General features: G+C 34.7%; 1 protein-coding gene across 1 annotated transcript; it reads left to right on the forward strand.

The window, feature by feature from the left end:
* The first annotated feature begins 461 nt into the window (after window positions 1-461).
* On the forward strand, window positions 462-14,336 carry LOC117333858 (40-kDa huntingtin-associated protein-like). The gene is made up of 13 exons (XM_033893278.1): window positions 462-499; window positions 781-913; window positions 1,290-1,336; window positions 6,503-6,575; window positions 7,840-7,999; window positions 8,488-8,556; window positions 9,004-9,066; window positions 9,436-9,493; window positions 9,918-9,980; window positions 10,576-10,667; window positions 11,078-11,159; window positions 11,694-11,740; window positions 13,117-14,336. The coding sequence occupies exons 2-13, from the start codon at window positions 855-857 to the stop codon at window positions 13,252-13,254; spliced, it is 951 nt and encodes a 316-aa protein (XP_033749169.1). The 5' UTR covers window positions 462-499; window positions 781-854; the 3' UTR covers window positions 13,255-14,336.
* Window positions 14,337-15,045: the final 709 nt, after the last annotated feature.

The raw sequence follows: 15,045 nt of genomic DNA on the forward strand, positions 1-15,045 counted from the left end.
TGAAACATGAACATTAATTAAGAAGTTGATAGTCCTTATTTTGAAGAATGCATTTAAGCATTGAACTGCTTTCACTTGGAAGTTATGGGCTGATGAATGCCAACTGGACAAAGGCAAATTAACATGAAGCGCTAGAGAATGCCAACTGGACAAAGGCAAATTAACATGAAGCGCTAGCTTCATGTTAATTTGCCTTTGTCCAGTTGGCATTCATCAGCCCATAACTTTCAACTGAAAGCAGTTCAATACTTATACATGTATTTACATTTGACAATGATTTTTAAAGATTAGATCCAGGAATTTGGCTTCTACGATGAATGAACACATTATAATCGTCAAAGACGGAACAGCCTTTTCAACAGCCATCTTTCATTATCGCCGACGTTACAATTATGACGTCACTATAATAATGACGTCATAATAGAGATTTGGAAGTTATGTGGACTCGTAACCTTCAAGTGGGCTTGGTAAAGTTATATAGTGGGGCTGCAGTGTAAATGTAAATATAGTTGATGATATATAGTTCTCTGTGGTAAAAAATATAGATCTAATTGAAGATATAGAATCTAGACATTTTCAAAATAATTCCCTTTTTTTATAAAGATGTGTACTCATCTGCTTTATGCCAATTATGTTCTAGTATATTCATATTGTTGAAATAATAAGGTCTATTTCTATTTGGTTCTTCTCAGTTTGTCGCATGTACGTGTTTAAAATTGAATAAAGAATGACAACTCTGGGTTGTTGGTGTCGAAGTGCGGTTATCTTTTACGGTTGTAGGACTGGAACTCTTTCGTAGTGGAGGTAGGAACGAATTATTTACAGAAGAGACAGAAGAGATCAGAAACACAAAAATGGAGAAAGACGTCGATGTCCTTGGGAAATACAGAGCAGTAACAAATAAACTGAAAAAGTGAGTGAACAGTTTTCTTACCTGCAAAGTAATATGAATGGAAACTGTCAGATCCTTAACCTTTCATTATCATATCGCGTCAGTAAAAATTAGCATAGCCTGTCATAGCCCGAGTTTCCTCTGGACATGGTGTCAGAGCCAGAGGAAACTCGGACTAAGCCTGTCAGTTGCTCAAATGTTTGAAAACTTGAGGTGTAGGCCAATTACATTGTCGTTAGGTTCCTATTTAGACAGAACATTTTCAGACATATTTTGAGTTACCGAGGGGTACATTGTCAGCTGATTGTAGTAACTTAGTATATTCCACAAGAAATACATATAAATATTATTGTTAACTACAATGTAATTTCATTACCATGCCCGTATCTTATTTCAGGCGCTTCCTAAAAAGACCTAATGTAGCAGAGGGTATAGAACAATATGGTAAGTACATGTGCATACTTGCCAACTTTTTAAAATTCTCATGGGGGAGAAAGTGCGTGAGCGACATTTTTGACCGGAAAACACATTTCACGCGCGACACATTTAGCAAACAAAAACTAAGGGGAGATTATTTGCTATTGGAAAATAAATTCCTTGCATGATCACTTAAGCTTCCTTCCCTCACTGAAAAAAAGGGGGGGAACATTTATTTCAAGCTTGGCCAATGATCTTTTTTATTTAAGTTTGGAAAGATAATTATATAAGCAACAATTTTCAAAAAAATAGCTGCAAAATTACATCATTTTAAATTATTTCTGGAAATTATTTAACTCACTGTTCACTCTAAATAAAAGTATTTACTTAGATATGCTATGAAAATTATGTTGTCAGATAGATGTCAGTCAATGATGGAATGCAAATTATCACAATGATATCACTTTCTCAAGCTTTCTCTCCAGCAGTAAACTTCAAAAGAAAATACCTAAAATGTCACGATAAATATCTAGAGTACAATATAATATCTGAATGAAATTTCAAATGTTTCCTTTGGATTACAACAAAGACAATACTACAAAAAAAAAAAAGAAAAAAAAGGGATGTACCAGCAGTTGTAATCACTATAGTCTTAGACTACAACTCAAGTGCTTTGTAGGTGGGGACTGATACTTAAATTCAAAGTTTTAACATGACAGTATTTAGTTTAAGAAAGTGAGTATTTGTGGACATGTTTTTGTCTTTCAAAATGTGAATTGGGAAAGTTTCTGCCAAAATAAGTCTCTGCTAATTGACACTAAGTATGCTGATGATACGGTGATTGAAACGACGTTACCTACCGGCAACCAGGCCTTCAGTCTATATGGTCGTTATTGTGAATTTATTTCCTTGTGCTAATTATCTAAAGATCAGCCAGTGTTTAAATGTAGTTAACATTTCAATAAGTAATCTGTCAAATTTGATACTCCGTTGATAACATTGCCAGTGTTGTTTTCACTTTTTCTGTCCGAGATATACTGTCAAGTAGAGGTCGTTTATGCGCTTGACATCAAAGGCAGTATACGAAGCCATTTACAAGCGTTTAATCAACCATGACTGATCTGCTACAAAACCATCACCACGCGTCCTCAGCTTAATTGGTTTTAATTAATTGTTTATTTATCGGGGTATTGTCACCCTTGCAGTCAGTGAAGTGTCAGAATTTCGTTACGGTCTGTGAGCAGGTCAGTTAACTGACCAATGCCCCACACATATGTCTTTCACCAGCCAGCAAGCGTTACCTGTCATAGGCCTAAGTGAATCTAACAAGATGAATAGGGGCTCCATACGGGGTTATCAAGACATATTCTCCAAAATCGGGAGAATACACTATGTTTTATCTATACGATCGGGAGACGGGGCAGGGAGTCTGGAATCGGGAAATTCCCGACTAAATCGGGAAAGTTGGCAAGTATGCATGTGCCGTATTCGACCAAATGAGCTCACTATGTGCTTACAAAAACAAAAGATGTGTACTCAGGATCAATAAAGCTATGGAGAGAAAATTTCCTTGTGAAATTTGCATGGAAAAAATAACCTTTTTTATGCCCCCGCCATGAAATGGGGGGGGGGGGGGGGGATTTAGTGTTACCCATGTCTGTCCCGTCCTGGTGCAATGTAAACATTTATGTCTCACAGAGATTTTCTAGTTTCATTTACACATATATATATATGTAGGCAAAAAAATCAAGCATCATTGCACATAATTGGTTGAAAGACTGATGATTATATAATGTCAGGTCATGATCAGTAAGGTAACTTGTAAGAAGATGTTATGTGGCAACTAAGATTGTTTAAGTTAAGTTAAGTTTATTTCTGTTTCAGGACTTTTTAAGTCCTCTATACCAGACTCAAAATAATACAGATTGATACAGTATTTCTGTCCGGTCTAGTGTACATTGTTTTTATGATTTAATTGATGCTTTGTAGTTAAAGAAAAGTTCTTGGTTTTTCCAGTGATCGTCTAGCTTATTTTTGAAGGAGTTTACATGGTGGGCAATTCGTTCCAGATTGACACTGTTCTGTTTGAAAAGTAGTTTTTTTCTAAGCGTATTTGTGGATAGTCTAGGGAATATTTTTTTGGTATGACATGTCCTCTGGCATTGTTGCGTTCAGAAGCATCCTTCCATAAGTTGATACCATTAAAACATTCTTTATCATATATTTCACTTATTATTTTGTACAGTTCTATCACATCTCCTCTTATTCTTCTGAATGCCAATGTTGGTAGTTTGAGTTTTTCCAGTCTCTCACTGTAGGTCAATTCCTTCATTGACATTCCCGGGAGACACTTGGTTGCTCTTCTTTGAACCCCTTCTATCTTGTCGATGTGCTTTTATAAGTGTGGTGGCCATGGCACACAGGACTAGTGTAGTCAAGTTGGGATCCTACCATACATTTATATTACAGGATAAACGACTTGGTGTCCATAAACTGGAAAGTCCTTCTGAGAAGTGCAAACATAGAGTTCGCTTTCTTAACTTTTTCTGATAGATGTTCGTCAAACGAAAGCTCGGAGTCTATGATTACTCCTATGTCCTTCTCTTGATTGGATTTCTGCAGGTATTTCCCGTTGAAATGATAGTCCGGTTCATGTTCTCTTCCTTTTTCTTTGCCTATTCTCATCTGTTGCATTTGTCTGGAAGCATCTTAATTAAAGTAGCCATGTATCACTCCACTTACACATTGTGTCCAGATCCTTTTGAAGCTCTGCACTGTCGTGCTCGCTTTTTATTCCTTTGAATACTTTGGTGTTGTCTGCAAAAAGGTACATATCCGATTGAACTGTTCCAGGGAGGTCATTTACAACGATGACAAACATTAATGGTCTTAGCACTGAGCCTTGAGGAATTCCTGATGTGACTTCGGTCCAGTCTGAGTCTGCACCAGTTACTTTTTGTTGTCTACCTTTTAAGAATGTTGCTATCCAAGAGATTATTTGGTTGGAGAAGTTGTATGAATTTAGTTTATTGAGGAGTCTATTGTGTGGAACTGTATCGAATGCCTTCTGGTAATCCATGTAAATACAATCTACAACCTGTCCTTTATCCAGGGCTTCTGTCCATATATCCAAAACCTCCAAAAGCTGAAGACTTGTTTATCTTCCAGATATAAACCCATATATTGTTTATCCAAAAAAATATTTGTTAGATCTCATAAATTTTGTTAAATGTTCCCTTATTAATATAATGTCTCCAGAATTTTGCATACCACTGACGTTAAACTGACTGGTCTGTAGTTGCCTGCTTCACTTCTATCGCCTTTCTTGTGGATAGGACACACTCAGGCTTTTTTCCAATCGTCTGATAGAGTTCCTGTAGATAGTGATTGACTGAATATTTTTGTTAAAGGCCCTGATAATGATGAGGCAGTATTTTTGAGAAACATTGGATGGAGTTTGTCCAGTCCAGGTGACGTTTCCGGTTTTAGGTTTATCAGTTGTTTAAATACTTTCTCCCTTGTAATATTCAGATTTGTCATTTCCTCAATTACTTCCCGTTGGTTTAGTTGTGGAGTTATTTCATCTTCTTCCTTTGCAAATACACTACTGAAGAATTTGCAGAGTATATTTGCTTTCCCTATATCTGATGATACTTTTGTTGAGTTTTTGTCGTTGGTCTTTGTATACAAATCTCTGATTTCCGGCTTTGTTGTTGATTTAGATTTAATATAATTCCAAACTGCTTTAGGATATGCGTTTTGGCTTTTCATGCAATGTTTTTTTCATACTCTTTCCTTAAACTACAGGTTAATTTCCTTACTTTATTTCTGGCTTTATAATACTGGTTTCTAACTTCCATGTCTTTACTTGATGCCGCCTTTCAAAACAGAGAGTGTTTCTTTTTGATGGCCTCCAGTGTTGCCTGGTCTGCAGGAAAACTATGTTTGTTGTTCCTCCCAACTGTGGTTATTTTTGTCGGTACATGTTTATTCTCTGCTTTAATGATTTTTCTGAATATAATCCAATTTTCATTTATGCTTCTTGAACTCTGTAGTTCTTCATCCCAATTTATCTTGTTCAATTCATTGTTGATGATATCAAAATCAGCATTTTTGTAACAGATTTTCTTTTTACTCCGTTCATCCCTTGTTATTAGAAGAGGATATGTGGGTTGCCTTTTCCTCGCCATCTCATTGGCTCGTGCATGTGTTTGTTTTGTGCTTGGCACCATCTCTAACCTAGCAACTGATGAACTGATTGTAGGTATCTAGTCCTTTATAACACCCGAGTTTGTCAAGAGTGTAACCAATGGTGGTGTGATTTAAAAAGTCAAGATGTCCAGGTACAACAGCTGCCCACAAATCTGTACTTGCTCCCCTTGGCTTGCATTTGTCGAGCATGTTGAGAGTCAATTTTGTCAGCTAAAGCACATAGATCATCACTCCTGTACTCCAATAGACCTTCGTTTTATCAAATACAGATAGTCATTCAGTACCATTCTAAATTGTTGATGATAAATAAGAAAAGTTTGTTATTGGTGGCCATTGTTGACTATGTAAACAAACTTGACCCATCCTACGTATACATGGCTGATGCATTTGCAAAGACCCGAATGAGGGTTAAGTAAGTGCATCCATCTATTAGTGCACACATCCTCTTTTCCTGAAAAGGGTTGGCATCCAAGTATAGGGGCAGGTGCACTTGTTGGGTCAAATACAATATCATGAATTCATGATATTTTCAAGAAAACGTTATTGTAGAGAGTGTGATGTAAATAATAACAATTAGTGTTTTAGTTTACACCAGCTTTCTTTTGACCATTAACATTCAGCAATGTCATAAGTTGAATCACATAACTGTAGGTAAAATTGATTCTGCGGAGTCATAGAAATTTATTATACTCAAAATGTTAAAACTTAGAGCACATTGAATCCTTTCCTTACTCCAGTTATGTTAGGGGAACAAAAGTTGGTATAAACTGAGGCAAGATATTAAGATAAGGTACATTGGAAACAAAAAATAGCTGTCCAAAATCATATGACAGACTGTTCAAATTACATTTTGTCATGTTTTGGTTTACCCTAAAAAATATCATCTTATGCACAGAAATGCTGGATGGATTGATCTTCAAAGGTTGGTTCACCCTAGGCCTGGTCCTGTAGATGTATACATACCTGCATTTTTTTTTACAGCTGCACTTGCCAAATGTTTAAAGCAACAAGATTGTCCACAGTATGCAGGGTTTTGCTGTTTAGCACAAGCAAGGTAAAGTTCAAATCTTAATAGTATTCTTTTAAATATTCATATGTACCCACATACATATAACCTTGTAAGTCTACTGGAAAGCTTAACCGTGAAACTGACCAACTGAGGGAACATACCATTATCTAGATCTGAGATTAAATTGTAAAAATTGCTGAACGTCTGTTCATGTAACACTCGCAGTTCACAGACATGATTGGGAATGTTTGATCTGTGTAATATGACAAACCTAAATATTGTCCGCTATATAAATGACAATATCAGCATCGTCTCTAGCAAGCATGTTCATATTGAAATAACGTATATCTCTATAGCTTCTGGTATATTGGCAAGTATGATTGATAAGAAAAACATTGTTTGTAAATTAACTTGTTCAATTTTAATGTAAGACACAGAAGACTTTTATATTAGAATAATATCCTACTGAGTCACGCTGATATATATCCCATGTCCCACCATTGTTTGAATTCCTAAATTGAGTATTTGGAAAATCACCCAAAGAAATACCCATGTAGTAAAGAATGTCTCTATTGAAAAAGGTAGAGGAAACTGAACATAATTGACACATACAGGTAAGTTGTACAGGTGTACACTGAGATCAGTTCAGCGGTGAATACAGGTGATACATTGATATTTTAAAAATAAAGTTGAGAATTCAATAGTGTATACTAGATGCCATCATCTTTAGAATTACTTCAGTACAGAGTTATCTGTACAAGATGTTAACAAGTGTGTCTGGCAGGAACTCCTCACCTCAACAATCATCAAAAAAGGGATTATATGCTAAAGGAGTGTGCCAACATTGTCAGATATTGTACACAACATGCCCTACATCTACTGTGAACAAATTTAAAGACAGATTTCTGAATCTAAGTGATAGCACTGTACCTATGATGAGAAAGTTGTGCCACAACATACTTCCCTCTAACAAAAGGAAATTAAACTTCAGAGATGGTTCTCTTCAATGATGACATAATGGGCCATGATGTACAGTAAAACAAATATGGGAAAATTATCCTCAAAAGTAAGATACCATCATATCTCTGGAAAGAGAAAAATTTAATTCGTGTAAATTTAATTTCCTCATTTTAAGTAAAATTCGTGAAAATTTAGACCTGCAAAAATAACCGGCTTTATAGTACACATAAAATTCTGTTTACCTTAACACAGTTTGATGTGCATGTGTGCAAAACAATGTGAAGAAATAAAACTGTTTCAATGACTTTTATCTGCTGTGTCTATATTGGCTTGTGTTTATGATTTACAGATGTGAGCATACCCTGGTGAACGCAGCCGGAGAGGCACAGGCCTTGACATCAGCTGCACGGGCATTTCTGGATGCCGAACTGGCCAACCGTGAAATGAAATGTCCTAGCTTTGAGGAACACCTCACTGCAGCCATAAACTGCTTCAGTCATGCTATAAGGGTAACACCTTATATATTCATTTTGTGTTTTTAACACCAAACCTAAAACTCAGTCTCACATACCTCTAGCTGAAAATATTCAAAATGAATTTACTGAAAAAGGAAATGCATTTTTGATATTACAGCAAATTATCATTTATTTCTTCTATGTTACAACTGACTGCTATTACTAACATTATATAAATAAGCAATAAGTAAACATCAAAGTTATAAACATGATCTCATTTCAGAATTTAAGCTTGAGCATTACCTACATTTTGCATATATCAGAGTGTAATTTCCATATTAACTCGTTCTACAAGTTGATGTCTTTATCTATAATGGAATAATACCTGTCTAAAATTCAGTCATGCTTTCTTTGTATTTCTTAAGTTGTCAAAACTTGCAAAGAAAAAAAAATAAAATCAATGAAATGAAAATATTTTCATAATGATATTGTCCATAAAAAGACATTTGTTTAATTATTGTGACCTCATTTTCATATTCCAGGTTTATATAGAAAATAATCATATCTCCTTGGCTGCAGCTCTCTCTATAGAACTAGGGAATGCATTGAAGGTGTGTATTGTTGTTTTACTATATACTATATAATGGTGTACAGCTTTGTGATATGCATGAAACACTGTACAATAGAGATGCTATGTAGCTACACTACCTTAGTCGAGGTTTCCGTGAAGTCTGTCTTTTTCACACCAATGATAGCTGAAGATGACTAAAATGTCAAACTAACTACCAAGACAGTAACAAATGACTTCCTTTCCACCCAAAACACAAACGGAACAGGATAATGATGTGGAATTGGCAATATGAAGTGATTTAAAATGAATATTAATATTATAAATAAGTTACAATGAAGTTGATTTGTGAAGATATCTATATGATAAATTAGGCAACAGACATCCAGATATTGATAGATATGATATTCATGATAATTATTGTTCCTTAATCACATATAATTGATAATAAATTAATTTATTCAAATAATACTTGTTTATCTTTGTACAGAACCTAAACAAACCTGGTGAAGCAATGTCACATTTCCAGAGAGCAGCAGAGCTTCAGTCCCAGGTAAAACCTTTTCATAGTGTTACATGTTTGGTGTATATATGTACATTGTACAGATATAGGTTGAAACAGATATAATCGTAACCTTGGTAACTGAGATTCCTAGTTGGAAAAAAACTTTTATGCATTGTTAACATATTAACTTCACTGCCAACAAAAGATTTTCTGCTGTAAAAGTTAAATTTAATTTTAACAGGGAACTTGGAACAACTATTTCATGTATTGCAGAGAAAAAATTTCAAATGCTGTATTACAGTTATATTTCTTATCAAAATCTGAAAAATAATAAAGTTTTATTGTAGAGTTTGTCTCAGTATTATGCAAAAAAAAACATTTCTTTTTAAATATTTGATAAGCATGTATTACTTGTAGAGTCCATTGGAATGTTTACACTCCCTCGGATCCGTTGCCTCATGTAAAATAGAAACGAGTAAGTAAAACTGATAGAATTACATAATTTACAGGACATGAGCAGAAACTTTGATACTTCAGCAACATAATAACAATCATACATAAAGGGCCACTTACTATTTTTCTAGTGTTAATCACTTTGAATGTGCTATTTTGGAGGTTTAACTAGTAACCACAAGCTGATCAGTAATTTTCACACAATTTTAGAGGTGTCTCCAGAACTTTTGATGAGTCCCAATGATAACAGATATACAATCATGTAACAGGTACTGAAAGTTTGAGTAAGTCGTAGAAGGAAAGTATGTTTGCAGGATTCAAATGTTTGAATCCCCCAAATCACTGGATGATACATTGGTATGTTTTAAGTGTAAAGGTTGGTACATAGTGTTTTGTTGTACTATATACAAATATTACATCAAATATGTTTACTTTTTGGCTTGCAGAAGATTATGATGGTGCCCTTGGGGTTTTAACAGAAATGGCCTATCTTGCTCAGGAAAGGGGTGGTAGGTTCTTTTATTCTGTTGTCAGAATTCATTTTGATGTCCCCCCTATTTTCTAATACCCATTTAAAAACAATGTTAAGAAAGTAATGATGTTAGCTTTATTATATCCTGTTATATGATTTTTCTGAATAATAAAATCTGAAAGGGTAGGCTAGGTAAAATATGTTTAACTGTAGTGCCTGTTCAAATTTAACATACAATGTTTTAGTTCATTGATGAATTGGTACACAGAGAATAGATACAATAGAATTAAAGAAACTTGTTTAGTGCAAGAAATATCAGTGCAACTTTCTAGTGCTAAAATCAGATTACCAGGCTATATTTATACTTATATATGAGATGTAAAAGTAATGTGTTTTCTGTGTAACACTCTCGTTCACATAAGTGACCAGGGTTTGATTCCCCAGTCAGGCGTGAACAGGTATTACGGCCATCTGTCCGACTACATTGGTTTTCTCCGATACTTATTGTTTCTCCTACTGTAGGAACCCTCACCTGCTCCCGTTTAGGCCAACAAATGTGTATAATTCAAGATGATAAAGCTTGTTTCACAATTGTTGTAGAATACATGAATTCTATCTTTGTAACATGGCAGGGTCCTCCACGACTGGGAAGCCTATCGGAGCTTACTGTGACATCCTGGCACGTTGTGAGATCACAAGAGTCCTCCTATTGATGCTGTTACAGGTACAACATGCCTTATGTTGGTTTTTGTTTTATACAGTCAAAACAGATTACACTGAATGTGCTTTCACTATTTTGCAATCCTGTTTAAGACATTTGTATTACCTGGTAGTTTCAGTATTAAGTGTCTGACAAAACATTGAGGAAGTAAAGTACCTAAAGAAACTAATGAATCTGTTAATTTTAAGTTCATAAGATCAACATTTGACAACAAATTATCATGGTAACTAGTACACTATACCTGTGGGTATTGTTGGTATGATTTAATATCAAGTACCAATTAATTATTCAAAATAGACAAACTGTAATTATTCAACAATAAGCCATGCCTGGTAACAAGCCCACTGATTGTTATTGCAAACATGTTATTCTATCGTCCTGGAATAAGCCCCACTCCATTTTATCTGTGACAGCCCACTCCACAAAGGATAAGACCCGAGCATGCCCAGACACTGGAGAAATACGCCTGGGAATCCACGGACGACCACGCCACAGGTGAGTGGCTACTATATCTACATCTTATCTACTGTAGACATCTCTCTCCTTTTCCTTCTACATGTATAGGTCTCTGATATCACATTTCCTACAATGTTGTAATGTAACTTAGTATTGTGTCCAAGTGGAGGAGAGTGGGGCAGTAACATAGAAATACCTGTCTGAATGTCCCTGCAAAAGTTTGTGTACAATATATTTAAAGAACCCCAGGACAGATTTAGTTCCTATTCACAACGTAAGTTCAAAGGTCATGCTTGATGAAAGTTGGGCACATGATATCTATGCGAGCCCCCAAACTTTGCGTTATAATTCTCATAACTTTTGACATTACATGCCTTTCTCGAAGTTTACTTTATCAACTGTTCTGAGGATGTAACTTGTAAACAATCAAACCTGTTGAAGATCTACCTACGGATGTTGTCTGGTCTCCTGTACGTATTGTTTACTATGTTAAGTACACTATAAGAATATATACATGTAGTAATGATGTAATATTGAAATGAGTTGTTAATACCTTATATTTGTCACTTTCAGCCCAATTTCTCTCAGAAGATTTATTTCTGATGATGCAATCAGTTGTGGTATGTACGCTTCTTTGATTTAAAAAATCCTTTTTTGACATAATGCTGCCAGAACATCTGTTTGTTTACAGAACAGTATCATAATTATACAAAAGTATACCACTACTTCATCAGTCCTGATAGGACTTTTGTATAAGATTAAAGTCACAAAATATAATATTTTATTGCATTTTTGCGAGTGAAATATAGAAATGTATCAAACTAATAAAACTTATATTAGCGATGAGCAGTGAAAATATAAGATTTTGCATTGAAAAAAAAAGTTTTCTGTTTTTGACCAATCATAGCGGACCTTTGTATTCACCTCGTTGAAACTTGCCGATTTTTCCTATCGAAGCGGAGATAGATAAATTGGTTATTTTACTGTATTTCTGAAGTTTTCATACTGGTTTTTGACAAAATGCTCACTTGAAGTAAGTTTTTCATGCACAGATTCTCCTATAACAGCAGAAAACTCTTAAATTGCGTTGATCAGTCCTTTCAAAATGGCGCCGTCAAGTTGACATGAAGTAGCGTCACAAAGAGATGACCTCATTACTGATTCCCGCACTTTTTGACACTATCAATTTTTCAATGTTTTTAATTTTGTTTTTAAGTTTATGAAATGCAATAAAAAGAAAATTGAATGGTTTCCCATTAAATATAACATTTATTTCACTCGTATGACAGAATGTTTTGATATCTTTCACTCATGAAAATATCGATATTGTCATACTCGTGAAATATATGTTATATTAAACAGGGAACCATTCAATATCCTGTATGTATTCAACTCAACTTGCCGATTTTTCCAATTAAAGCAAAGATAGATAAATGTGTTGTTTTGCTGTATTTGTGAAATATTCAGACTAGATTTTGATAAATACCCACTTGGAAGCTAGCTTTTCATGCAGATTCCCCGATTACAGCAGAAAATGCTTAAATTGCATTGATCAGGCCTTTCAAATTGGCACTGTCATGTTGATGTGAAGTTACATCACAAAGAGATGAAGTCATGACTCATACCAACACTTTTTGAAATTATTTATTTCTAGATGTTTCCGATTTTGCTTTTTAGCATAAAATGCAATAAAAAGAAAATTGAATTGTTTCCCTTTGAGTATACCAACATAAATTTCACTTGAATGACGGAATATTTCAATATTTTTAAAATATTGATATTCTGTCATACTCGTGAAATATATGTGACATTCAACAGGAAACTATTCAATATCCTCTATGTTTTCCTTTTTATAGGATTCAAGTGACAAAATGTAATATTGCTTTCCTTTTTAGATCTGTTGAATTGCGATGAAGATGCGATTTTGAAGGGACTATGATGTACCAATGCAATTATGTATTTCTTCATTCATGTGAATTATTATTTTATTTTTCAGATGGCTTGTCAGTCCCAAGACTTTATTTCTCTTCGTGCTTTACAGACAGAGTTATGGCCCCTTCTGACGGGAGAACAAAATGAACTGTTATTTCAGATCATTAAGGAGCTGACACATCCCTCAGGGGAAGGAGTGTGATCATTTCGAGATTGGCTGTATTAACTCTGATCTGATCTTTGAATCTTGATAAGATATTGAAAATGAAATAATTGATAATTCATTTTAAAATGCTTTATATGTTGATTACTGGGGATCATTCCAGTTAAGCATGATAAGGGGTTCAGGAAGGGAAGTATGAAGGGAATCAATAACATCATTAGCTCTACACACATCTACAAAAGTATACATCCCAGTTGTCTCCCCTGAATATGAGGTCATGTTGTCAATTGATCTCAAATTGTTTTTCTCATTTAATATATGGCTTATGGATATATGAAGATGGTCCCCCAGAAAACCAAGAACTTTTTTGGGCAACACCCATATTTTAGATCATTTGAAGATTCTTACTCTTTGAATTAAAGAGGTTGCATTTAATTTACTTAAAGACCTCTAATCATCATGGAAATAAAAGATTAATTATTAGCTGCAATGTCCTTACAAGTGACATAGATATTGTCAAACAGTCCTAGCTTTATATAATGTATTGTCCTAAAGTGCTATTTCCTCATAAGATAAATGAATGTTTTAGAGGATAGTTTTGTCTTGCAATATCTTTTGTCTAAAAGTGCTATGTTTTTGTTATTAAGTGGAACACTAAATACAGATAGATTGCTACTAGTATTATTTCTTCTTTGTACTAGATATTATAATTAATATGTTTGTCTCGACATTAGATGTAGAAAAAGGGAAGCTTCATGGAATAAATTATCCATTTTAAAACCAGTATTTTGTCACTGATCATAATAACTTCAACTTCATATTGAGAGGTCCAACATTTTACACATTCCTACAAGATATTTACACCGAATTTAAATTAAAATGAAAAGAGAGAGAGAGAGAGGATAAAAGCTTTAAGGAGCATGAGATTACCAGGCTAGGCGGTAATGATTTGTGGGCGTTGTGCAATACGTGTTGGAAAGGTCATGTTTTGTGTAAATGTTGTATGTGATTATAGCTCCCGGATTTGTATTTTGGAATATTTAATATAGAGCCATGTTGTCTGAAAATAGGTCAACACTGTAAAGATCTTCTCGAATAAAATTTATTTGTATTCACCAAGACTTTGTATAATGTCATTATGAATTAAACAGAAGAAACAATATTAAATTTGATCCTGCTTTAACCTTTCTATTGGCCGATTTTAACCCCGCCATTATTAGACGATTCGTAAATAAATGTCAACAAAATCGACCCTCCGGTTAGACACTACTCTGTGACCACCTTAAGGAAGGGGATGACTATCAATGTTGCGTGTTGTCGGACATACTATCTGTCGTACACAGTAGGAGTTGACAAAAGTAATCACCCTCTAGGGGGCGGCAGAGAAATCTTGAACAGGTAAAAGGGGGTTACAAATCTGGTGGAACTAAGAAAAGTTGTGTCATTACGACGCCAATACCTCTTGTAGAGACAGCTCTTTATCATGTGGTGTATAGACACTTTTGTAGCTCTGATTCTTAGATACATATCTGCCAAGCGGTCGTTTTCAACATGTGTTGGAAGCATCTACTGACTTACGTAGGTAATTTCTTCATTCACTTGAATTTTCCTAACAAGCTGAGTGAATCGTCAATCTTTCCACATTTTTTTACCTTTAGCATCACTGGCGAGTCCTAAACAACATTATCGCGAAGTGTTATGATTCGACTTGTACTGTATCTTACTGAATAACGTACATAATTGTAATACAAAATGTACTTGAATTCGCCTGGAAGTCTTTGGTATAATCCTTTATGAGAAGAGACACATCCCAGCTAATATTGCAATAAA

Source organism: Pecten maximus, chromosome 1 (assembly GCF_902652985.1).
Source record: "Pecten maximus chromosome 1, xPecMax1.1, whole genome shotgun sequence".
In the NCBI taxonomy this organism is placed as follows: domain Eukaryota; kingdom Metazoa; phylum Mollusca; class Bivalvia; order Pectinida; family Pectinidae; genus Pecten; species Pecten maximus.

Excerpts from the sequence above, each read along its gene's own strand:
- LOC117333858 (XM_033893278.1), top strand. The coding sequence starts at position 855 with ATGGAGAAAGACGTCGATGTCCTTGGGAAATACAGAGCAGTAACAAAT. Across the intron at positions 9,981-10,575 it reads TCTTGCTCAGGAAAGGGGTG|GGTCCTCCACGACTGGGAAG; the intron begins GTAGGTTCTTTT and ends GTAACATGGCAG. Across the intron at positions 10,668-11,077 it reads TCCTATTGATGCTGTTACAG|CCCACTCCACAAAGGATAAG; the intron begins GTACAACATGCC and ends TATCTGTGACAG.